Below are 26,537 nucleotides of genomic sequence, written 5' to 3'. Positions count from 1 at the left end.
ACTCCCCTCTAGTCCACTTTGGAACGTGGGATGTTTCTGTGGTCGTCGGGTTTCAGTCCGTGAAGGGCCACCCATGTTCGGCGTGCTGTGTACTTATCTCCCTCTCTCTCCCCCCCTCCCTCCCCCCCTCCCTCTCTTCAGGTGGTAGTCATCCTGCTGTTCCTGGTCCTGCTGGGGGTCAGTCTGTACGGGACCACACGGGTACGGGACGGGCTGGAGCTGACCGACATCGTTCCCAGGGAGACCAGCGAGTACGACTTCATCGGGGCCCAGTTCAAGTTCTTCTCCTTCTACAACATGTACGTGGTGACCCAGCGTGCGGAGTACTCCCAGGCCCAGCCCCTGCTCTACCAGCTGCACTTCCGCTTCAACACGATCCGCTACGTACTGAGGGAGGACAACGGCCAGCTGCCACTCATGTGGCTCCACTACTTCAGGGACTGGCTGCAAGGTGAGGCATATACAATACATATATAATGTACGGTGCATTTGGAAAGTATTCAGACCCCTTCACCTTTTTCCACGTTTTGTTACGTTACAGCCATATTTTAAAATGGATTCAAAAAATGTTTTACCTCAAAATGTATTTTAACAATCTGCACACAATACCCTATAAGAAAACAGGTTTTTAGAAATGTTTTCAAGTCTATTATAGACCAAAAAACAGAAATACCTTATTTACATATGTATTCAGGCCCTTTCCTGTGAGACTCAAAAATGAGCTCAGGTGTATCCTGTTTCCATTGATCATCCTTGAGATGTTTCTACAACTTGATTGGAGTCCACCTGTGGTAAATTCAAATGACTGGGCATGATTTGGAAAGGAACACACATGTCTATATAAGGTCCCACAGTTGACAGTGCATGTCAGAGCAAAAACCAAGCCATGAGGTCGAGGGAATTGCCCGTAGAGCTCCGAGACAGGATTGTGTTGAGGCACAGATCTGGGGAAGGGTACCAAAACATTTCTGAGGAATTGAGGACCCCAAGAACACAGTGGCCTCCATCATTCTTAAATGGAAGAAGTTTGGAACCACCAAGACTCTTCCTAGAGCTGGCCGCCCGGCCAAACTGAGCAATCGAGGGAGAAGGGCCTTGGTCAGGGAGGTGACCAAGAACCCCATGGTCACTCTGACAGAGCTCCAGAGTTCCTCTGTGGAGATGGGAGAAACTTCCAGAAGAGCAACCATCTCTGCAACACTCCACCAATCAGGCCTTTATAGTAGAGTGGCCAGACGGAAACCAGTCCTCAATAAAAGTCACATGACAGCCCGCTTGGAGTTTGCCAAAAGGCACATAAAAGAATTTCAGACCATGAGAAACCAGATTCTCTGATCTGATGAAACCAAGATTGAACTCTTTGGCCTGAATGCCAAGCGTCACATCTGGAGGAAACCTGGCACCATCCCTACAGTGAAACATGGTGGTGGCAGCATCATGCTGTGGGGATGTTTTTCAGCAGCAGGGACTTGTAGACTAGTCAGGATCGAGGGAAAGATGAACGGAGCAAAGTACAGAGAGATCCTTGATGAAAACCTGCTCCAGAGTGCTCAGGACCTCAGACTGGGGCGAAGGTTCACCTTCCAACAGGACAATGACCCTAAGCACACAGCCAAGACAACACAGGAGTGGCTTTGGGACAAGTCTCTGAATGTTCTTGAGTGGCCCAGCCAAAGCCCAGACTTGAACCCGATCAAACATCTCTGGAGAGACCTGAAAATAGCTGCGCAATGACGCTCCCCATCCGACCTGACAGAGCTTGAGAGGATCTGCAGAGAAGAATGGGAGAAACTCCCCAAATACAGGTGAGAAGACTCGAGGCTATAATCACTGCCTAAGGTGCTTCAACAAAGTACTGAGTAAAGGGTCTGAATACTTATGTGAATGTAATATTTCAGTTGTTTGATTTGGAGTACATTTGCCAAATTTGGGGTGTTGTGTGTAGATTGATAAGGAGAAAAAAAAGACACAATTGAATCCATTTTAGAACAAGGCTGTAACGTCACCAAACGTGGGGAAAAGTCAAGGGGTCTGAATACTTTCCAAATGCACTGTACCTGCATACAAACACACAGGCTTGCACCGTACACCTTTTAGCTGTCATGTTCTACAGGCATCCTCATTAGCTGCGGTTGTTCTCCAGCAACAGGAATCATGTAGACCCAAGCCTGTAAACAACAGCTGGACACCGCGGGTGATGCGTTGCGGGTTGAAGTGCTTGTACATTTCCGTGTGTATTCGTCTGCGTCCGCGCTTGCACACGTATGTGTGTGTGTGTGTGCTTGAATGTGTGGCGTGTGTGTGTGTGGCTGGACGGGGAGCTGCGGAGTGGGTGGGTTACAGAGAGCTGTGTTTAATATTGCTCAGTGAGATGGCTGGACAAATTGGACCCAGACAGCGAGCAAGGGGAGACCCAAAACACTATCCCAGAAACAGGCTACCGGCCAGGGGGAACGGGGAGGGGAGTGCAGGAGGCCAAGAGGAGAGAAACACAGAAGAAGAGAGAGAGCAATGAAACCATTAGTAATTGAGAGGTAGAGATAGAGAGCACGACGGAGAGAAGTTAAGATACAGAGGTAGAGAGAGATATTCTCGGCCAGTTCTACCTGAAAGCTTGTCAGAGTTGGGTACTGAGTTTGTTCTGCTCTTAAACAATGTAGTAACCAGCACAGTATGTACCATGTTCCAACGTCTTTTAAGGCGTTTAAGTGAGGCCTCATAAAGTACGCGGGGGAGAAATGTGTGTAATTAGACAATCATTATCCCACTCAGTGTGTGGGACTAAAACTGAAACACATTTGGCTAACAGGCCCTGGGTTACTAGTCTCACATCGCAAACCATTTGGAAGAGATTTAACACGTTCAGCGCTTTGTGCTGAGATTCACGTTCAAGCAGACACATGCACACAAGCAACCCCCAGCCATACAGAGAGAGAGAGAAGAGAGAGAGAAGAGAGAGACCCGCTGCTGGTGTTGGTGTTGTTGTTGTTGTATGTCAGGTTCGAGGTCTTGCTGTGTAATCGTGAGACAAAGAGAGGTTGTCGTGAGACCGAAATGGAATGGGTTCTACAGAAGAGGCCGTTTCTGTGTTGTGTGTCTATATGTAGTCAATATCTCCGCAGGCCAGAGCACCGCGGAGGAAGGCATGGCGATATCCCGGGAAGAGAGACTTCACATGTTGTTGTGCTCTCTTTGGTTTGTGTCTGTTGGAAACCGACTGGTCATGCTCCTAATGACTTCTACAACGGTCTGGCTGCTGCTTATGTTCCGTTGTGGTGCTCTGCTCCGTTGTGGTGCTCTGCTCCGTTAGGGTGCTCTGCTCCGTTGTGGTGCTCTGTTCCGTTGGGGTGCTCTGCTCCGTTGGGGTGCTCTGCTCCGTTGTGGTGCTCTGCTCCGTTGGGATGCTCTGTTCCGTTGTGGTGCTCTGCTCCCTTGTGGTGCTCTGCTCCGTTGTGGTGCTCTGCTCCGTTGGGATGCTCTGCTCCGTTGTGGTGCTCTGCTCCATTGTGGTGCTCTGCTCCGTTGGGATGCTCTGCTCCGTTGTGGTGCTCTGCTCCGTTGGGGTGCTCTGCTCCGTTGTGGTGCCCTGCTCCGTTGTGGTGCTCTGCTCCGTTGTGGTGCTCTGCTCCGTTGTGGTGCTCTGCTCCGTTGTGGTGCTCTGCTCCGTTGGGATGCTCTGCTCCGTTGTGGTGCTCTGCTCCGTTGGGGTGCTCTGCTCCGTTGTGGTGCCCTGCTCCGTTGTGGTGCCCTGCTCCGTTGGGGTGCTCTGCTCCGTTGTGGTGCTCTGCTCCGTTGGGGTGCTCTGCTCCGTTGTGGTGCCCTGCTCCGTTGTGGTGCTCTGCTCCGTTGGGGTGCTCTGCTCCGTTGTGGTGCTCTGCTCCGTTGGGGTGCTCTGCTCCGTTTTGGTGCCCTGCTCCGTTGTGGTGCTCTGCTCCGTTGGGGTGCTCTGCTCCGTTGTGGTGCCCTGCTCCGTTGTGGTGCTCTGCTCCGTTGTGGTGCTCTGCTCCGTTGTGGTGCTCTCCTCCGTTGGGGTGCTCTGCTCCGTTGGGGTGCTTTGCTCCGTTGGGGTGCTCTGCTCCGGGGGACAGAGTGCTGGTCTGTCTCTGTTCGCCGTTTGAAGAGTGCGGTCAAGGCCTTGTGGTCCTTTTGACCGTAGTCTGCTTTTAGAAGTTCTCTTGAAGAATGTGGTCGTGCCCACCGGTTGTTGTGGAAAACAAGGCCCGTTTTGGATGTGTGGTAGAGTTTTGATCTTCTTTATAAAAATAAATAAATATAGTGTTGTCCTGTTTTTCAGTTTGAATGGAACATGTTGAGAGGTCTGTTGGTCTTGGTGGGGAATGTGGAACATGCTTTTGATGTGGTCATGTGTTTTGTGTGTTCAACAAAAAAAAATTGTAGAGAGAAGTGGTGTTGTGTTTAAGTATGCTGTGATGTATGGTTTTGCTATAGTTCTTTTTTATTTTTTGGTGTGTTTTGTGATGTTTGGTTATGTTATGGTTGTTTTGTGTGTTTTGTGATGTTTGCTTATGTTATGGTTGTTTTGTGTGTTGTGACGTATGGTTATGTTATGGTTGTGAAATGGTTGTGTTGTGGTTGTGTGTCTACAGGTCTGCAGGCAGCGTTTGATCAGGACTGGGAGGCGGGTCGGATCACACAGAGCAGCTACAGGAACGGTTCAGACGACGGGGTCCTGGCCTACAAATTGCTGGTACAGACCGGACGCAGGGACAAGCCCATCAACTTCAACCAGGTGAGACATGCTTAATAATACCAGGCTAAACCCATTCACTTCAACCAGGTGAGACCCGCTTAATAATACCAGGCTAAACCCATTCACTTCAACCAGGTGAGACATGCTTAATAATACCAGGCTAAACCCATTCACTTCAACCAGGTGAGACCCGCTTAATAATACCAGGCTAAACTCCATTCACTTCAACCAGGTGAGACCCGCTTAATAACATCAGGCTAAACCCATTCACTTCAACCAGGTGAGACCCGCTTAATAATACCAGGCTAAACCCATTCACTTCAACCAGGTGAGACCCAGCTATTAATAACCCTTTATAAATGATTAGACGTATGATGAGAACACAACAGTTCACCTGACACAAGACTGAATCCAAACATTAAACTGTTGATTGTATGTGCATTTTACATTTACTGTACTTTTTGCCACATTTGTTGATAACGAAATCTAAAAATACTCTGGATACATTCAGTAACATGGTAAGAATGTTCTTGGGCAATGTGGGGTAGGTGCAACATAAGACAATACAATGACAAGGGTTTGAGTGGAAGGTCTAGTTGGTGTTTCAAAGTGACCACAGTAGTGCACAGTTCCTAAGTCATTTTAATGCACTTTTATGACTCAAAGAAAAGTCTTCAACTACAAAGAGCTTTTTTGAGCTCTCCTAGCTGTGCCCTTGAGGAACCAGAGCAAGCACACTTGTAGTTGTTTAGTTTGGAACACGGCCCTGCGTCCCCGCCTTTACACAATTACTGTTGTTGTTCACGCAATCCAAAAACGGTCCATTATAAATCGCAATCTGGGTCAAATGGGAATCATTTGAAAGCTTGTTCTATTGCCAACATGACTAGCTAAGTTATAAAATAGGATCTTACAGTGTTAGGCTTTCACAGGGCAATTCAGAGAAGCAGATCGTCATTTTGGGGCGCATGGAATGGAGTCACGAGTGCATTCGGGTGTGTGGTCCGCGCCAAATCTTCTTCACAATACAACAAACACAGGCTCATTCTGTTCAGGACAACCCAAGGTATAACGCCATGTCATCTAGTAACTGTACATCAAACGTAGTGATCATAAACACTGACACTGTATTTAACATGAGTTTTATGATATAGAAATGTAAAGTGCACATTTGGACGGGTGTTTATTGTAATCCTCGAAGTCTCTAGTCCTCGTAATTTCCAGCACTTCCCTCACTCAGACAACAAAACATTATTATTTATTTTTTTAAGTTGCCCAATTAGCTGGAGGGATGTGGGGAACTTCTTGTCGCTCGTGGTGCTCAAGCTCAGAACGGCTGTCAGTCAAAACCCATACAGTAGTGTGATGCACAGAGCCAGAGCTCTGACGTCATGTATAGCATGTTACTGTGTAGCCACTGCGTTCCAATTTAGGCGCTTATCAGTGTCCAAATCTGCCAGTTTCAACCCGTATACAGGTACGAGTGTAAAGGGCTAGAACCAGGTAAAACCCTTTTCACTTCAGCCAGGTGAAACCCACTGATTAAAACCAGGCTAAACCCATTCACTTCAACAACGTGACTTGTCTCCGACCCATTTGTTAAAAAAAGTGAGTTTTTCAATCAAAACCCATTCACTTCAACTAGGTGAGTGTACAGTATGATCAAAACTCCTTCATCTAAACCAGGTGGATGTGGGATCGTAAGTCGCCCACTTTAACCAGGTGATTATTTGATGATTACTACAAAGGAAGCCTGTCAACCTCTGCCTATGAACCTATCTCAAATCAAATCAAACTTTACTTGTCACATGCGCCGAATACAACAAGTGTAGACTTGACCGTGAACTAAACCAAAAGTGCAGTTCATGAAGAGTTAAGAATATATTTACCAAGTAGACTAAAATATATAGTAATAATAAAAAGTAACACAATAAAATAACAATAACGAGACTATATACAATAACGAGACTATATACAGGGGGCACCGGTACCGAGGGGTGCAGGGGTACAGGCTAGTTGAGGTAATCTGTACATGTAGGTGGGGGCGAAGTGACTATGCATAGATAACAAACAAACAGCGAGTAGCAGCAGTGTACAAAAGGGGGGGGGGGGGGGTCAATGTAAATTGGCCGGTGGCGATTTTATTAATTGAATTGGAGTGGGTCTAGGGTGTCCGGGAGGATGCTGTTGATGTGAGCCATGACCAGCCTTTCAAAGCACTTCATGGCTACTGACGTGAGTGTCACGGGGCGGTAATCATTTAGGCAGGTTACCTTCGCTTCCTTGGACGGACACAGGGACTATGGTGGTATGCTTGAAACATGTAGGTATTACAGACTCGGTCAGAGAGAGGTTGAAAATGTCAGTGAAGACACTTGACAGTTGGTCCGCGCATGCTTTGAGTACACATCCTGGTAATCCGTCTGGCCCAGCGGCTTTGTTGACCTGTTTAAAGGTTTTGTTCACATCGACTACCGAGAGTGTTATCACACAGTCATCCAGAACAGCTGGTGCTCTCGTGCATGCTTTAGTGTTGCTTGCCTCGAAAGCGAGCATAAACGGCATTGAGGAGTACACTATCTGCCTTAAGCAGAACTATTTGAATGCTTGATGATGCTCTGTAGCCTTCTTATCCTGTCCTTCTCATCTCTTGTTCTGGAATGTAGCAGTGGTACAGTAGGATTGTACAACATTGGATTTGATGAAGCCTTGGAGACCGGGATACTGAGTGACACAGAGGCCATTTTGTCCTTTGTGGGTGTACGTGTGAGTCGAGGTCTGTGGCCGGGCCTAGGAAAGCCACACCTGGCTTATAAACAGGCCTCTCTCTCTCTCTCTCTCTTGCTGATGACTTTACCAAGCCCAGGAATTTAAAGCCCTCGCCGGGGCTGCAACCCGTCTCTGAAAAAGCTATTAACTCTTCATTCAAACCGCTTGTCCCATTTGCTGCCAGCTACAGGCTAGAGATACCCAACTCTAACCACGGTGTGTGTGTGTGTGCACGTGTCTGTGTTCCCTTTTGCATCAGATAACACAGTTGAACACTTTCACGGTGTTTCTAGTTAAGGCTAGGTGTGATAGTAAGCCGCCAGACAGAGGAAGATAGATGGCAAATATCATGCCCCCTGGAGTCTGAAGGTATGTGTGTGTGTGTGTTGGTGAGTGTGTGTGATGATTCGTTGAAGCGTACCCTAGATCCTCCACTATCTGGCTAATAGTGTAGCCTAGCAGGGTCTCCCAAATCGTCGCTGTCTGATGTAAACCTCTTATCTCCAACAACAGAAACTTTTCAGGGAAAAAAAAGAAAAAAAGACCATTAATGAACATACAATTATGAAACGTCAGAAGCTATTTTGAATACATTTTCTTGCTTCTTGAATCATGAAATGTTCAGAGTACATTGACAGGAGTTACTGCTTTCAATAAATGAAAAATAAACATGTGGGCAAAAATGGAGTTACAAGGTTTTCATCAGACAGCGACGCAATGGTGGGTCTGCTACAGATGTTGTTCTGTTAGTTTGGATGGGTTTTTGCCTTTAGTTGGTTGTTGGTAAACCACAAGCATAGATAGCACGAAACAGCCCGGGCCTGGGAGGCCTGCTGGTGTGCGGGCGGCCCTATGATGTCACTTCCTGTGCCTGTGAGGGAAGCGGAGCTGGCTGCAGGGCGATGGGCCGCCAGCCATGCTCCATGGGCTTCCCGTGACAGCTTGAAGACATACAGTGGTTGCGTATCCTGCTGCTTAATGCAAGACAGACCTTTGGAATTCAACTCTCTCTCTCTCTCTCCCCGTCTCTCTCTTTCTCTCCCTCTTCTGTCTTTTCCTCTCCCCCCCTCTCTCTTTCTAGGTTTTCTCTCCCTCTCTCTCACTGTTTTCTCTCTCTTTCAAAGTTCTATTTCCCCCTGTCTCCCGCGCTCTTCTCTCTCTCTCTCCCCTCCCTCTTCTTATTTTCATGCGCTCTGCTGCCGTGTCCCCTTTCAATGAGTGGAGAGGAGCTGAAGCACGTGATCTCTTTGAGTCAACACTGTGTGGGTGTGCGTGTGTGTGTGTGTGTGTGTGTGTGTGAGTGAGAGAGAGTACATTTTTTTTGTCAAAGTGTGCACGCATATGCTGTACAGTAGTAGCTGTATTTTTTTCCGTGTCAAATTAAGAACAGATATTTTCCAACCCTGGCAAATTGCAAAGCTAGATGTTTTATTTTGATATGCCACACCACAGCTTTCTGGGGAGGCATTTTTGCTTTGATGTCTTTCTGCTAACATTTCTCCCAGCACTGGACGGCCATTCGTTCCTTATGGCCAAGGGAATTATATGAAAGTTGGCAATGTGTGTGTTTCAGAGAGAGAGAGAGAGAGAGAGAGAGAGGCAAAGTGAGAGGCAAAGTGAGAGGCAAAGTGAGAGGCAAAGAGAGAGGCAAAGTGAGAGGCAAAGAGAGAGGCAAAGAGAGAGGCAAGGAGAGAGAACAAAAAGGTGAGGAGAAGAAAGGAGAGAGAGGATGAGGGAAGAGATGGATAGGGAAAGAAAAAGAGAGGCAAAAAGAGAGAGAGGGAAAGGAGGTTAGAAAGGAGAGGGAAAGGGAGCAAGCAAGGGAAAGTGGGAGAGAGGGAGAGGCTGCCTTTGCTACTGCTATCAAGAGCCCTTTTCTTCTCGGTCCGGATCCGACTGTGGTGCAGGGCATTCTGGGTATCCGTAGGGGTCAGGAGAAGCAAGCACGAGCAACATTTGTACAGATGCTGTGTTATTTTTATAGCTCTACTCCATTTGCTGGGTGGCATTTCCTTCAGTGTTAACAGCGAGGTTAACTGCACACAGACGCGCACAGGGACCCCAGCCAATTTTTTTATTGTTACGCTAACTAACTCAAGCAATTTTTCCCTCCTTCCCCCCTCCCCTCCACACCTCCCCCTACCTACCCCCAGGACTCCCCCTCATCCCCCTCTCCCCTAACACTGCCTCTGTGAACGAGGGATTTATTGTACTGAGAAGGGCGAGTGGCATAGAGCGGTGTGCAGAAATGAAGGTAGCTAGCTACGGCCCCCCCGCTCTCAAAGAGGAGGGAGCTACAGCCCTAAGAGAGTCCTGAGAGGGGGGAAGCTAGCGCTAGGCTAGTTAGCGCTGGGGGAAGCTAGCTAGCTTCGTGTATTTGTGAATAGAGTTAGTTGTAAGAGAAATGAGCTCGCTAGTTTGATGTGATGAAGTGGTGTGCAGTAATGGCTGTTACTTTCAGGAGCTAGCTACTAAGGCCTCCCGTTCTCACATGGGGGGGTGAGCCAGCTATAGCCCTGGAAGGGAGGGTAGCTATTAGCCAGCCCTGTTGTGGAGGTGAGGTAACCAGCTAGTTCTGTATAGGAAATTAGTTAGCAATGTGAGAAAAAGTAGAGAGGGAAGCTAGTTAGCTCTCAGAGGACTAGGAGGTAGGAAGCTGTATCAGGTCTGTGTGAGCTAGCCTTTCCTGGCTAATTCTGTTGGAGAGGAAGGCTGATCCCAACACATTAACCTGCATGCTTTTTCTCTCTCAGGAGACTAGCACATCTGACCGCCTGAAAGCTGATTTGACATTTCCATTTTCCATGTAGGCCTAATAATTCTGGGAAGTTCACCGAGAAGTACGGGAAATTTCAGAAGGCACCAGTGTTTGACTGTACTTTTCTTTGGGTTGGAGAGAGGGAGAAATAGTTTTCGCTTATTTTTTTTACAGCTGGTCCGTTTTCTCATGCTCATGCACGGTTATAAACAGGATTTCTGCGGCCAGTTCATAAAGACAAAGTTTTGGGTCAACATCGTTTCTACGATGCCCGTCCGTTTCTATAGATGTAGGATCTTAATTTGATCACTATTTTGTTGCTGAGAATGTTCCTGCACAGCAGGAAGTGTATTCACGTTTCATAAAGGCTTCTAAAGTTTGTAATTTCCACTTTAAAATGTCAGACTTGATTTGCCCTAATGAAAACTGTACCAGCCCCTACAAAAAAATGTCCATAAATTATTATCCACATAATAATGCACATTTCCTGTTGCTGCAGGATTATTTTCCTGCTGTAGCAAACTGGCTGATATTAAGATTTAATATATGTAACCATCAATATCACACACACTATCTCTCACCTCCTCTCTTTCCATCTCCCTCGAATCCTTCTTTTCAAAATATGAACTATTGTCTCCTTGTCTCCCCCTCTAGCTGACGAGGCAGCGCTTGGTGGATGCGGATGGCATCATCAACCCGGGGGCGTTTTACATCTACCTGACGGCGTGGGTCAGCAACGACCCGGTGGCGTACGCAGCCTCGCAGGCCAACATACGGCCACACCCCCCGGAGTGGCTCCACGACCGCACAGACTCCATGCCCGAGACACGCCTCAGCAGTGAGTGACCAATCACAGCACACTTCACTATCACAAAGGCCTCTCAACGGCCAATCATACGAGACATACACTTTTTGCTCTCAATAATTCTTTGGCACTCTGGCCTACGGATTTGGCAATTCAATTAAAACCGATTGGGACAGAATGTAAGAAGTGTGCAGGAGCTACTTCTCTGGTTGATGCTAGATTTGTACCTCTAAAGACAATTTATACACTACTTGTTATGTTTTGTGGCCTAACTATTCTGTGGGCAATTTCTCCTTGGGCATTCCATTTGACCTGTTCTGCTCAACCATTCCGTTCACCTTTATTTCATTTGAGCTGCGGTTATGTTAGAATACCTGTTTCTTATACCATCTGTGGAGTTACTGACCCTTCTCCTCTTTCTGGTTTTAACTGAGGTAGTTGTACTGTTTACAGCAGGGTTCCCCAACTGGGTTTTATTTGGCCTCCCAAGTTTTCGAAGCAATTTATGGGGGGTATTTTCATCGTTGGACATAAAAGACGGTCAAAAAAACCCTGAAAAACAGGAAATCAGCTCCAAGAGATTTTCATTTAAGAAATCTGTTCCCATGTAGGCCTATTCCCACGCATAATAAAGAGACACGTGGTCATATACAAATATAAACAAGGTTTGAAGTTATAAATGTTTTAGTCAAACATTATATCTGTTTGGGCTTCTTGCGGTCAATTTACCACATATTATTAGTAATTATGTTGTGGCCCCCCGACCATCCGCTCAAGAAAAAATCGGCCCGTGGCTGAATCTAGTTGATGATCCCTGGTTTACAGTACACTGTGTATGTGTGTGTGTGTGTGTGTGTGATGGCTCGGTTTGCAGTGCTGAGGGGCAGGGAATAGCACGCTGTGGTACTCTAATGGTGCCTGTGGTGAATGTGATAACTCTTACCACCACAGGCCCCTAAGCATTACACACACACACACACACACACACACACACACACACACACACACACACACACACACACACACTCTTAAAACTCAGTGACCCCAGCACTGCCTACACCATGTTCTCATTTCCTTACCACACACACACACACACACACAGAAACACAGAGAGAGAAATGCTGTGTAGAAGAGAAATAGGATTGGTTAACAAGCAAAGGCTTGGGTGGGATAGACGATTGGATAACAAGCAGGAAGTGCATTACAGGGAGGAGATGTGATTGGATAACAAGCAGTGAGTGTAAATGTGATTGGCTAAGCAGCGTAGAAAGCTTGACTGTGCAGGAACCCCCTGGAGCAGAGCTACATTGGCAGAGCTCCAACTCCCAGTCCTAATGGAAATTTATTGTGGAGATTATAATAGGCCAAACCATGTTAGCAAGTGGTGCTGTCTAACCCTCCAGCCACTGGAACACACACACCACAGAGAGTCTTTACGGTTCTCATTTTTGGGATGTTTTCGATCAAACATCCGTTTTTGGAAAGAAATACTATGTAAAACAATCTGGAATGGATATTATAGTGGGTTATGGTGGGTAAAGGGAAGGAGAGAGCACATTATATTACATTTTGGGGCTCCCAAATGGCGCAGCGGTCTAAGGCACTGCATCTCAGTGCTAGAGGCGTCACTACAGACAACCTGGTTCAAATCCAGGCTGTATCACAACCGGACGTGATTGGGAGTCCCGTAGGGCGGCGCACAATTGGCCCAGCGTTGTCTGGGTTTGGCCGAGGTAGGCAGCCATTGTAAATAAGAATTTGTTCTTAACCGATTTGTCTAGTTAAATAAAGGTAAAACAAACAAAAAAATGGACGTGAGTCTGAACCTTTCTAGAACATGTGTTTTTGGCAGTGTTGCAATAGTCACTACAAATCAAATGTGGTGTGTGTCATAGTTAACTGCTGTGTAGGCTTTCCCTGTTTGACAGACAGGTATGAGTGTGTGTGTACATGTTTGAGTGCGACTGTGGGTGTGAGAGAGAGGGTGGGGTAATGGTGGTGATTCAAACGTTGTAATTACAGCGGATCAACGTCAGGCCTGACACTCTGCTGTGGGTCTGGGGCTGATAGCCTATCATTAGGCTGAGACTGGAGAGAATGGAGCCCTGTTCCTGCCAGCCCTTCTCCCTCCTACACACACACACACCATGCCAGTCCCCCACCAAGGCTCATGGGACCAAGCTCCAGCTCTGCCCACCAGCCAGTCCCAATTCATTTCTATAAAGAGGTCAAAGTGAGCTGTAGCATAGTGCACTTGTTTGAACTGTACCATACTTCCACCTTTTCACCCCCCCCCCCCCCCCCAACACACTTCTCTATCTCTGTCTAGTTCCTGCCGCCGAGCCCATCGAATACGCACAGTTTCCCTTCTACCTCAACGGGCTCCGCGAGACCCCCCAGTTTGTGGAGGCCATCGAGTCGGTGCGGGCCATCTGCAGTAACTACAGCCGCCAGGGCCTACCCAGCTACCCCAACGGCTACCCCTTCCTCTTCTGGGAGCAGTACGTAGGCCTCAGACACTGGCTGCTGCTCTCCATCAGCGTGGTGCTAGCCTGCACCTTCCTCGTCTGTGCCCTCTTCCTGCTCAACCCTTGGACCGCCGGTATCATCGTGAGTACACCCGCAGACACAGAGACGCACGCACGCACGCACACACAATACACATTCGAAACCTGCATTCTTTTTGCATTGGATATATTGGCAGCGTTTGTGTTGATATTATACATCAGTATGTTTGAAATGAAGTCAATTTCATCAGCCTGTAAGATTAAAATCCTCTAAAACCCGAGCTAAAAGATGGAACGGTACTCTCCAAACAATCTCTTAATACAGTATGTTCCAATCCACCCGTTTACAGAACTTCACTCCCGTGCACTGTGCGGCTGTAGGAGTGTGGAGAGGAGAGACGGGAGGGCAGAGAGGAGTGGAGGAGAGAGAAGGGAGGAGAGGAGAAAGGGGGAGCTGAAGAGAGGAGTGGAGAGATGGGGAGTGGAGGAGAGGAGAGCAGGCTGCTGTGTTTTTAGCCTAGTCTTGACCCAGTGTTTATCTTGTGCTGTTTAGTCTACTCTGTCTCACCCAGACACTGACTTCAAATAAATGGGGATAGGACACAAGTTACCGAGGCAACCCCCACTCCTACCAAAAAAACATCCCCTTTTTCCATGTAATGTAGGAGTTTCCAAGGATACACACATATGAACATATACTCTCACACATAGAAACACATACACTCACACATAGAAACACATACACTCACACAAATAAACACACACTCACACAGCCCTGGTCTGTCTCTCCACGGGTTGTGTTTTTACGACAGGCAGTGTTTGGGCTACCTGCGCCCTCTAAAGCAGGGCGAGGGGACCTCGTGTTCGTCCTCTGGCTTTACAAGACAGATGAAAGGACTAGTTATGGCACGGCTTCAAGTTGAACCATTTGCTTTGTCCAGACCAGGCCACCAGTATCCTACCGTACACCCCCCTCCTTACCCCAAGGCCACACACACACACACACACACACACACACACACACACACACACACACACACACACACACACACACACACACACACACACACACACACACACACACACACACAGGCGTTCCATCCTCCACCCACCACAGCCATCTTCAAAGGGCTGGGGCCCCCCTGTAACCTGAGACCTGTCAACTGATAATAGCACATCACAAATCTACAGAGCACCGCACACACACACACACACACACACACACACACACACACACACACACGCACGCACGCATGCACGCACACGTTTGTTTTCTTCTCCTTATGGGGGCCAAACAATTGATTCCCATTCAAAATCCCATTTTCCCTAACACCTAAATCTAACCCTTAACCTAACCCTAACCTTAAACTCAAACCCCTAACCGTTAACCTCTAATTCTAACCCTAATTGTAACCCTAACACTAAACCTAATCCCTAATTCTAACCCTAATTGTAACCCTAACACTAAACCTAACCCCTAATTTTAACCCTAATTGTAACCCTAACCCCTAATTCTAACCCTAACCCCTAATTCTAACCCTAATTGTAACCCTAACCCTAACCCCTAATTCTAACCCTAACCCCTAATTCTAACCCTAATTGTAACTCTAACCCTAACCCCTAACCCTAAACCTATCCACCAATTCTAACCCTAAATGTAACCCTAACGCTAAACCTAACCCATAATTCTAACCCTATTTGTAACCTTAACCCTAAACCTAACTCCTATGCCTAAAATAGCTTTTTTCCTTTTGGGGACCGGCGAAATGTCCCCAATTGTCAGAATTGTCCTTGTTTTACTGTCCTTGTGAGGGCTTCTGGTCCCGACAAGGATAGTAAAACCAAAAACATACACTCACCTACATACACACACACACACACACACACACACACACACACACACACACACACACACACACCACACACACCACACACACACACACACACACACACACACACGCAAACACACACACACGCACACGCACACATTCAACTTAAGTCTCTCTCAGTACTTTCTGTACCCGTTCATGCTTGATGCGAGGGATCCTGTTTATTCTCACCATAGACTAGAACAGTCATTAACGGTCATGTTGGGGGTCCTGACCCTCTGTATCCTGTCTCTGATGACCGTGGAGCTGTTTGGGTTCATGCTGGGGTCGTTCTCTGGGTTAAAACTGTACATGGTCACTCATGGTTATTAATGGTGTTGCGGTCTGTCTGTTTCAGGTGCTGGTCCTGTCTCTGATGACCGTGGAGCTGTTTGGTATGATGGGGCTGATAGGAATCAAGCTCAGTGCTGTTCCTGTGGTCATCCTCATCGCCTCTGTGGGCATCGGAGTAGAGTTTACTGTCCATGTGGCTCTGGTGAGTACGCGCACACGCACGCACACACACACACACGCACGCACACACACACACACACACGTACACACACACACACACGTACACATGCAGAAAGTGGATTGTGCTTTTACAAATGACAAGATCGTTTGTCTGAGTAAAGTGTGTGTGTGTGTGTGTGTGTGTGTGTGTGTGTGTGTGTGTGTGTGTGTGTGTGTGTGTGTGTGTGTGTGTGTGTGTGTGTGTGTGTGTGTTTCAGGCATTCCTCACAGCGATAGGGGACCGTAACAGACGGGCAGTGCTGGCGTTAGAACACATGTTTGCTCCGGTTTTGGACGGAGCCTTCTCTACTCTACTAGGAGTCCTCATGCTGGCAGGCTCCGAGTTTGACTTCATCGTCAGGTGAGTGGGACATAGACACGCACGCACTCTCTCTCTCTCTCTCTCTCTCTCTCTCTCTCTCTCTCTCTCTCTCTCTCTCTGTCTGTGGCGTGGCGTCTTGGCATCAGTAGAGCCTGTATGTCACACAGGAATATACCTGAAACACCACTCATCCGTAAAAGGCCGCTTTTCCCTCCATAAATGTTCAACACACACGCACGCACACACACGCACACACACACACACACACACACTTCAATCCTGCTGTAGTTGACTGTCTTAAAGGAAACGCAAGGGCAGGAGAGAGTGGTGAAGGGCAGAGAGGAAGAGAGGAGGGGAAGGAGAGGGATGAGGGGTGAGAGAGACAGAGACAGAGAGAGAGTGAGAAAGAGAGAGCTGGAAAGTCTTCTGGCTTTTGTAATCTCCTACAGCTAGTTTAACTGGGCTCTAGTTTAACTGGGGGGGGGGGTGTAAATTAAAACTGACACATTGTGTGTGTGTGTGCGCGTGCGTGCATGTTTGTGTGGGCACACAAATGAGAACATTAGTCATTCCTACCTTTCTATAGGATGAGAAAAGCAGAGGTAAGCCAGAGTTCCTATTACTAAGTGCTAAGCATGTTGGAACACTGAATATGTTACATCTGCAGACGACTGTCTAGGTGGCCATTAAAGGGATACTTCAGGGTTTTGGCAATGACTGCACATTTCATTTTATTTCCCTAAGCTTGATTAGTTGATTATTTTAATCAGCTTTGTAGTGAGTGCTTGGGCGGGACTTTGGGAAACCCTGGTCTATGGTATCTACTAGCATGCTAGCAATTACTATAGACTTCCAGTCATTAGCTTTAACACTAATTAGCAATTGCGCTAACTTCATTCAAACTGCACGCAGAAACATAAAAATTGCAAAAACCTTTTAAATGAGATAGCTTTTTAATGTGGGTGATCTATCCCTTTAAGCGGGCCACCTCCACCCATGTGGTCCGAAAACACACAAACACACACACACACACTGCCCTGCTCCCTGACCTTATAATCATGGGGGTCAACGATGACGTGCCAGGGAGTGAGAGTGCACACACCCACACACTAACCCGTCCTTCTCTCCTCCCCTCCTCTGGTTCACACTGATCTCAGGATCTGTCTCAGGCCATTTCAAGTGTGGGGTGTTTTTTCCCCAAACAAAGCAGCGCCAGAAGACTGCAGAATAACAGCACAGCCTGCTCATATTTTTCTGCTCACGCTGAAAGAAATGTTGCCCTGACTTTCCCTGTTAACCCCACAAATGTTTTCACTCTAAACAGCTACAGCACTGTGTGTGGGTGTTCGAGTGGAGATGTGGCTTTAAACCAAAGCAGAAGCTCTGTGACTCCAGCTACTTTCCCCCTTTCAAAGTCTAGAGCGATACCAACAGAGGAGAGGAGGGGAGGGGAGGGGAGAGGAGAGGAGAGGAGGGGAGGGGAGGGGAGAGGAGAGGAGAGGAGAGGAGAGGAGAGGAGAGGAGGGGAGGGGAGAGGAGAGGAGAGGAGAGGAGAGGAGAGGAGGGGAGGGGAGAGGAGAGATAAAGGCTTTAGGTCTATTCTCCCCCGCTTCATTCGTTTAAAAGCATGGGACTATCTTGAACAAAAAAGTCTATACAAAACCAGTACATGTTCACTTCATTCACAACGTGTATGAGGCATGTTATTGTGAGGCTGGTTAGGTTGATGGAGAGCACGCCACAGCTGTCAGCTAAACACAACCTACCCCACATACCCTGTCTGCAGACTCCCTCACTGTATCTCCAGCCTCCCTCACTGTAACCCCAGCCCCCATCACTGTATCTCCAGCCCCCTCACTGTATCTCCAGACTCCCCCACTGTATCCCCAGCCTCCCTCACTGTATCCCCAGCCTCCCTCACTGTAACTCCAGACTCCCTCACTGTATCCCCAGCCTCCCTCACTGTATCTCCAGACTCCCTCACTGTATCCCCAGCCTCCCTCACTGTATCTCCAGACTCCCTCACTGTATCCCCAGCCTCCCTCACTGTATCTCCAGACTCCCTCACTGTATCTCCAGACTTCCTCACTGTATCTCCAGACTCCCTCACTGTATCCCCAGCCTCCCTCACTGTATCTCCAGACTCCCTCACTGTATCACCAGCCTCCCTCACTGTATCCCCAGCCCCATTACTGTATCTCCAGCCTCCCTCAGTGTATCTCCAGACTCCCTCACTGTATTACATTTTACATTTACATTTTTAGTCATTTAGCAGACGCTCTTATCCAGAGCGACTTACAGTAGTGAATGCATACATTTCATACATTTTTTTCTGTGCTGGCCCCCCGTGGGAATCGAACCCACAACCCTGGCGTTGCAAACACCATGCTCTACCAACTGAGCTACAGAGAAGGCCTGTATCCCCAGCCTCCCTCACTGTATCACCAGCCTCCCTCACTGTATCTCCAGACTCCCTCACTGTATCTCCAGACTCCCTCACTGTATCCCCAGCGTCCCTCACTGTATCTCCAGACTCCCTCACTGTATCTCCAGACTCCCTCACTGTATCTCCAGACTCCCTCACTGTATCCCCAGCCTCCCTCACTGTATCCCCAGTCTCCCTCACTGTATCCCCAGTCCCCCTCACTGTAGCCCCATTCTCCCTCACTGTATCCCCAGCCCCCCTCACTGTATCCCCAGCTCCCTCACTGTATCCTCAGCCCCATCACTGTAGCCCCAGCCATAGCCTGCCTAAATAAGGCCTGTTTATTGTTGCTACTTCACCGGGCAAACTGAACCAGCAGCTCTCTCTCTTCTCTTCTCGCCTCTTCTCTCTCTTTCTCTCTCCATCATTCATGGAGGACAGACAGACAGACAGCGTAGTGTAGTAGGCCAACCATACTGTCTGGACATGGATTGGATCTCCCCGTGCTCCGTTACCCTATGCAGACCCTACGCTGGAATTCCTTCTCCACTCCGGCACATACCCACACACACACACACAGACGCATAGACGCACACACATACTGAATCATATATACACACACATTTCATGCACACTAACACACACGCAGATCAGTTCTAAATGTGTCAGTGCGTTTAGTCTGAGGCCCAGTTGTGTAGCATACCAGCTGGCGGGAGCCAATGTGACTCACACACACACACACACACACACACACACACACACACTGCAATGACATGCCATTGTAACAGAAACGCTTCTGCTATGAACAACTTAACAACTGAATGAAGACATGTCCAGGACCTGTATCCACACAGCCTCTCAGGGTACGAGTGCTGATCTAGGATCAGGTCCCCCACCTGTCCATAGAGATGTAGGATCTTAATTTGATCACTCAGTGTATTCAAGGCTTCAAAAGGCTGCTAAAGTTTGTAATATTCACTTTAAAATGAGTTGATTTGCCCTAATAAAAAATGTTTCAACCCCTACAAAAAATCTCCATGAATTATAATCCACATAATCCTTTACATGTTCTGTTGCTGCAGGATTATTTTCCTGTTGAAGCAAACTCTCTCAAATCAAGATCCTACATCTGTACACAGTAGGAACACCTTACTAATATTGAGTTGCACACAAGCCTAAGATCACCATGCGCAATGCTAAGCGTCGGCTGGAGTGGTGTAAAGCTCGCCGCCATTGGACTCTGGAGCAGTGGAAACGCATTCTCTGGAGTGACGAATCACGCTTCACCATCTGGCAGTTCGACAGACGAATCTGGGTTTGGCGGATGCCAGGGAAACGCTACCTGTCCCAATGCATAGTGCCAACTGTAAAGTTTGGTGGAGGAGGATTAATGGTCTGGTGGCTGTTTTTCATGGTTCGGACTCCTTAGTTCCAGTGAAGGGAAATCGAAATGCTACAGCATGACATGCACAAAGTGAGGTCCATACAGAAATGGTTTGTCGAGATCGGTGTGGAAGAACTTGACTGGCCTGCACAGAACCCTGACCTCAACCCCATCGAACACCTTTTGGATGAATTGGAACGCCGACTGCAAGCCAGGCCTAATTGCCCAACATCGGTGCCCAGCCTCACTAATGCTCTTGTGGCTGAATGGAAGCAAGTCCCCGCAGCAATGTTCCAACATCTAGTGGGACGCCTTCCCAGAAGAGTGGAGGCTGTAATAGCAGCAAATCGGGGGCCAACTCCATATTAATGCCCATGATTTTGGAATGAGATGTTGGATGAGCAGGTGTCCGCATACTTCTGGTTATGCAGTGTATATACAGGGGAACGGGGGAAAGTCATCCTTAATGAAGGAGCTGGAGTGGAGAGAGAGAGAGAATGAGTTAGAGAGAGACAAGGAGAGAGAGAGAGAGACGGGGATTTAGAGAGGAGATTGGGGGGTCTTACCTGATACACTGGAGATTTAATTAGACGGGGGGATTGTAGAGCGCCGGGAATTTCACATGGGCTTAGCTGAAAAGAAGGGAAAGAGGGAAAGAAAGAGAGGTAGAGAGAGGCCAGGGAGGGGGGTGTGTTCAGCGCTCCCCTTCTCTTCTTCCTAGACTAAATTGTTTAAATTCTATACCCTTCACTTCATTTGTTTCCTTCTTTTTTTTTTAGACGAGGAGAGGAGAGAGGCCCCTGCTCCCCTCTTTCCCCCTCAACCCCCTCCCCCCCTTCAGCCCCCTCCTCCCCCCTTCCACCCCCCTCATCCCCCTTCACCACATTCCTGACTGCTTTGTTTTCTTCATGTTTGCTTATACCACACACCCAAAGAAGTGCCCCCTTTCTCCCTCCCTCCCGTCTCTCCCCTCTTTTTCCATGCCTTTGAATTAACCAACTCCAGCTAATTATGCTTCTTTCTCTTTCTCTGTGCGGCTTTCTAAAGACTAACCCTCTTTGGCAGGACTTAGTAACACACAAGGTACATTTATATTTTCTACCAAACCAACGTGTGTGTGTGGGTGTGTGTGTGTGTGTGTGTGTGTGTGTGTGTGTGTGTGTGTGTGTGTGTGTGTGTGTGTGTGTGTGTGGTGTGTTTGTCTGAGTATTTCTTCAGACATGTGTAATGGTTCATCTAGTGCATGTTTGTCCTTGTCTAAGCCTCTCTCCTGTTGATCTGTGGTTTCTCCAGGTATCCTCTTTGTAGTCACACACACACATGCACACGCACACACACACGCACACACACACACGCGCGCACCACACACACACGCACCACACACACACGCACACACACACCACACACACACACACACACACACACCACACGCGCACCACACACACGCACACACACACCACACACACACACACACACACACACACACACACACACACACACACACACACACACACACCACACACAAACGCAGTCATGCTGGCGTACACTGTTGTTTCTCTATGGGTTCTGCAGGTGTGTTTTTGCTCTAATGCCTGTGTTTGGTGTTCACTGTGGTTGTCACAGGTATTTCAATGTGATGCTGCCAATGTTCCATTGGTTCAGTTGGCCAAAGCATCTGCCAAAATGACCACAGTATGTTAATGGTTGGGACTGTTTGCATTTTATCTTCTGCGGTGTTCGTCTGTGGTGTTTGATGGAATGGCACGCCCATGTTAACGGTACACTGTGTTGGTTTGTTGCAGGTATTTCTTTGCTGTGCTGGCCATCCTGACAGTTCTGGGGGTGCTGAATGGTTTGGTCCTTCTCCCTGTGTTGCTGTCCTACTTCGGCCCCTACCCAGAGGTCAGATGGTTTCTCCCGTTTTAGCCATCTATATAGCTCCACCACGTAGCAGGAAATGGCACGCTCACACGTTTTTTTTACACACATATTTTGGTGAACCGACGCCAACTTTTGATTGGGTGTTCTAACACGAGCTCCCATGAAATGACTCGGCAGCGTAGTTTGCGTAAAAAATTCCCACTCATCTCCTCACACCTCCCTCCTTTCACTGTCCCCCTCAGGTGACCCCTGTGGATGGGCGTAGCCGGTTACCCACCCCTTCCCCGGAGCCTCCTCCTCACGTGGTCCGCTTCTCAGTCCGCCCACGCCACACCACCTCCGGCACGGGCACAGGAACGGGCTCTGACTCGTCCGACTCTGAGTACAGCTCCAACACCACGGTATCAGGCATCAGCCAGGAGCTGCAGCAGTACGACCTCCCTGCCACTAGGGGCAGAGCTGGGAGAACAGAGGACATGCAGTACGGCATCCAGACCAGCAGGGGCAGAGCTGTTAGAACAGAGGAGGTGCGACTAGGAGCAGGGCCAAGAAGGACAGCTAGACAAGGAGACGCCACGGCCTACTCTGTGTCTTCTGTAAGTGCTTTTGATAATGCACACATATACACACACACACACACACACGTGACAAATGCTCACACTCTCCGTGCGAGATGTGTACAAGTTGTTCTGATTTTCTGATCTTTCTCTCGTCAGTCGGTCCTGCCGGAGTCAGGGGCCCACCCTGGTACATCCCGTCGCTTCAGCAAAAGGGACCTACAGTCGCTGCCCCCAGCACGCCCGCGCATGGACGCTTTTGAGGACGCTACCGAGGCTGGAGGCCATTACAGCTCCGGAGGCCATTTTGGCTCGGGCGGCCACAGAGAACGCTCCGCGGGGCACAGGAGCCGTCCATCCCACAACCCCCGGCCCAATCACCACCAACCTCACCACCCTAACCTCGCCCCTACTTACTGTCAGCCAATCACCACGGTGACGGCCTCTGCGTCGGTTACCGTCGCCGTCCACTCTGCCCCTCCCCCCACTCAGAGCCCCACTTCCTCTTACCCAGGACACACTGCAGCAAACAGTTACCACACAGCAGGCGGCGCAGAGCCGGTGCCTGCCTTCCAGGACCCCCATGTGCCACTGGAGGTCCATATCAGCCGCAGAGGAACCAAGATGGAGGCCATGGAGCTCCAGGATGTGGAGTGTGAGGCAGCTGAGAGCGACTGTGGCAAGAGGGCAAGCTGAGGTAAGCCCCAATGGAGTTTGTAGCTTCTCATGACAATGAAGAAATTCACGTTTGATATTACATCCACAAAGGACTTGAATTGAATGTGCCTGTTCCTTTTTCTTCTTCGATTTTTTTTTTTACTTGCAAAAATGTCCCCATTCAATCCATCAAAAGTCCACCCTTTTCTTTGGGCTGCAAACTGAACATAATATATTCAGCGTTGCGCCTTCAGAGAGTGAGATGTACGTGTTGTCCTGACACTCTCCTAACCGTGTGTTATTCTGTCTCTCTTTTGTTCCAGTGGAGGAGAGCAGAAGTACAACGGCCAAAGATGGACTCCCTCTCTCACTCAGCGGCCCCCAGCGCAGCGACACACATAACCCAGTGGTGGCTAGTGCCATGGTGCTCTATCCTACTGGAACCCAGTGGTGGCCAGCGCCATGGTGCTCAATCCTACTGGAACCCAGTGGTGGCTAGTGCCATGGTGCTCAACCCTACTGGAACCCAGTGGTGGCTAGTGCCATGGTGCTCAACCCTACTGGAACCCAGTGGTGGCTATCGCCATGGTGCTCAACTCTACTGGAACCCAGTGGTGGCCAGCGCCATGGTGCTCCATCCTACTGGAACCCAGTGGTGGCCAGCGCCATGGTGCTCCATCCTACTGGAACCCAGTGGTGGCCAGCGCCATGGTGCTCAACCCTACTGGAACCCAGTGGTGGCCAGCGCCATGGTGCTCCATCCTACTGGAACCCAGTGGTGGCCAGCGCCATGGTGCTCAACCCTACTGGAACCCAGTGATGGCCAGCGCCATGGTGCTCCATCCTACTGGAACCAGTGGTGGCTAGCGCAATGGTGCTCAACCCTACTGGAACCCAGTGGTGGCCAGCGCCATGGTGCTCAACACTACTGGAACCCAGTGGTGGCCAGCGCCATGGTGCTCAACCCTACTGGAACCCAGTGGTGGCTATCGCCATGGTGCTCAACCCTACTGGAACCCAGTGGTGGCTATCGCCATGGTGCTCAACCCTACTGGAACCCAGTGGTGGCTATCGCCATGGTGCTCAACCCTACTGGAACCCAGTGGTGGCTATCGCCATGGTGCTCCACCCTACTGGAACCCAGTGGTGGCTATCGCCATGGTGCTCAACCCTACTGGGACCCAGTGGTGGCCAGCGCCATGGTGCTCCACCCTACTGGAACCCAGTGATGGCCAGCGCCATGGTGCTCCATCCTACTGGAACCAGTGGTGGCTAGCGCCATGGTGCTCCATCCTACTGGAACCCAGTGGTGGCTATCGCCATGGTGCTCAACCCTACTGGAACCTAGTGGTGGCTAGCGCCATGGTGCTCAACCCTACTGGAACCAGTGGTGGCTATCGCCATGGTGCTCAACCCTACTGGAACCCAGTGGTGGCTATCGCCATGGTGCTCAACCCTACTGGAACCTAGTGGTGGCTATAGCCATGGTGCTCAACGCTACTGGAACCACTGGTGGCTAGCGCCATGGTGCTCAACTCTACTGGAACCCAGTGGTGGCCAGCGCCATGGTGCTCCATCCTACTGGAACCCAGTGGTGGCTATCGCCATGGTGCTCAACCCTACTGGAACCCAGTGGTGGCTAGCGCCATGGTGCTCAACTCTACTGGAACCCAGTGGTGGCCAGCGCCATGGTGCTCAACCCTACTGGAACCCAGTGGTGGCCAGCGCCATGGTGCTCCATCCTACTGGAACCCAGTGGTGGCTATCGCCATGGTGCTCAACCCTACTGGAACCTAGTGGTGGCTATAGCCATGGTGCTCAACGCTACTGGAACCACTAGTGGCTAGCGCCATGGTGCTCAACTCTACTGGAACCCAGTGGTGGCCAGCGCCATGGTGCTCCATCCTACTGGAACCCAGTGGTGGCTAGCGCCATGGTGCTCAACCCTACTGGAACCCAGTGGTGGCTAGCGCCATGGTGCTCAACTCTACTGGAACCCAGTGGTGGCCAGCGCCATGGTGCTCAACCCTACTGGAACCCAGTGGTGGCCAGCGCCATGGTGCTCCATCCTACTGGAACCCAGTGGTGGCTAGCGCCATGGTGCTCAACCCTACTGGAACCCAGTGGTGGCTATCGCAATGGTGCTCAACCCTACTGGAACCCAGTGGTGGCCAGCGCCATGGTGCTCAACCCTACTGGAACCCAGTGGTGGCTATCGCAATGGTGCTCAACCCTACTGGAACCCAGTGGTGGCTATCACCATGGTGCTCAACCCTACTGGAACCAGTGGTGGCCAGCGCCATGGTGCTCCACCCTACTGGAACCCAGTGGTGGCTAGCGCCATGGTGCTCAACCCTACTGGAACCCAGTGGTGGGTAGTGCCATGGTGCTCCACCCTACTGGAACCCAGTGGTGGCTAGCGCCATGGTGCTCCACCCTACTGGAACCCAGTGGTGGCTAGCGCCATGGTGCTCCATCCTACTGGAACCCAGTGGTGGCTATCGCCATGGTGCTCAACCCTACTGGAACCCAATGGTGGGTAGTGCCATGGTGCTCCGCCCTACTGGAACCCAGTGGTGGCTATCGCCATGGTACTCAGCCCTACTGGAACCCAGTGGTGGCTATCGCCATGGTGCTCAACCCTACTGGAACCCAGTGGTGGCTATCGCCATGGTGCTCAACCCTACTGGAACCCAGTGGTGGGTAGTGCCATGGTGCTCCACCCTACTGGAACCCAGTGGTGGCTATCGCCATGGTGCTCAGCCCTACTGGAACCCAGTGGTGGCTATCGCCATGGTGCTCAACCCTACTGGAACCCAGTGGTGGCTATCGCCATGGTGCTCAACCCTACTGGAACCCAGTGGATGTTTGTTTCAGATATCTCTATTCATATTTAAAAGATGTACACTCATGTAAATATGAAAACAAAAATAGCTATAATTTAGGAGCTGTACAACTCCTTTTTTAAACAGACTGGGGACGTCATTTTGTATGGCGTGTGTGTGTGTGTGTGTGTGTGTGTGTGTGTGTGTGTGTGTGTGTGTGTGTGTGTGTGTGTGTGTGTGTGTGTGTGTGTGTGTGTGCGCATGCGCGTGCGTGTGTGAAATCTCTGATTACTGTTCACTCATCTGTGGATCTGTGCCATGAGGAAACTTCATCTAGACAATACATTTCAGCATACATTGTTGCTGCTTAAGATATTTTGGTAATGATGTATGATAATTGTGTATAATAACTTGTATAATAATTCTATGCAAATGTTTCTTTTACGTTATAAAGAGGTGAGCGAGTGTGCAAAGGTGATTGTGTGTGTGTGTGTGTGTGTGTGTGTGTGTGTGTGTGTGTGTGTGTGTGTGTGTGTGTGTGTGTGTGTAAATCAT

General features: G+C 49.3%; 1 protein-coding gene across 1 annotated transcript in view; it reads left to right on the top strand.

Annotated features, from left to right (window-relative positions):
• LOC115164238 (protein patched homolog 1) overlaps positions 1–26,323 on the top strand; it is a 39,012-nt gene extending 12,689 nt beyond the window's left edge. Inside the window, exons 4-13 of the mRNA XM_029716515.1 lie at positions 142–451; positions 4,608–4,750; positions 10,893–11,076; positions 13,373–13,653; positions 15,777–15,914; positions 16,150–16,292; positions 21,865–21,964; positions 22,186–22,539; positions 22,660–23,197; positions 23,481–26,323. Of these exons, the coding sequence (XP_029572375.1) occupies positions 142–451; positions 4,608–4,750; positions 10,893–11,076; positions 13,373–13,653; positions 15,777–15,914; positions 16,150–16,292; positions 21,865–21,964; positions 22,186–22,539; positions 22,660–23,196 (2,190 nt within the window). The 3' untranslated portion in view covers position 23,197; positions 23,481–26,323. The remainder of the gene's footprint in view (positions 1–141; positions 452–4,607; positions 4,751–10,892; positions 11,077–13,372; positions 13,654–15,776; positions 15,915–16,149; positions 16,293–21,864; positions 21,965–22,185; positions 22,540–22,659; positions 23,198–23,480) is intronic.
• Positions 26,324–26,537: the final 214 nt, after the last annotated feature.

The sequence above is a fragment of the Salmo trutta genome, chromosome 27, assembly GCF_901001165.1.
Source record: "Salmo trutta chromosome 27, fSalTru1.1, whole genome shotgun sequence".
Lineage (NCBI taxonomy): Eukaryota > Metazoa > Chordata > Actinopteri > Salmoniformes > Salmonidae > Salmo > Salmo trutta.
This window is presented reverse-complemented; position numbering and strand designations above follow the sequence as displayed.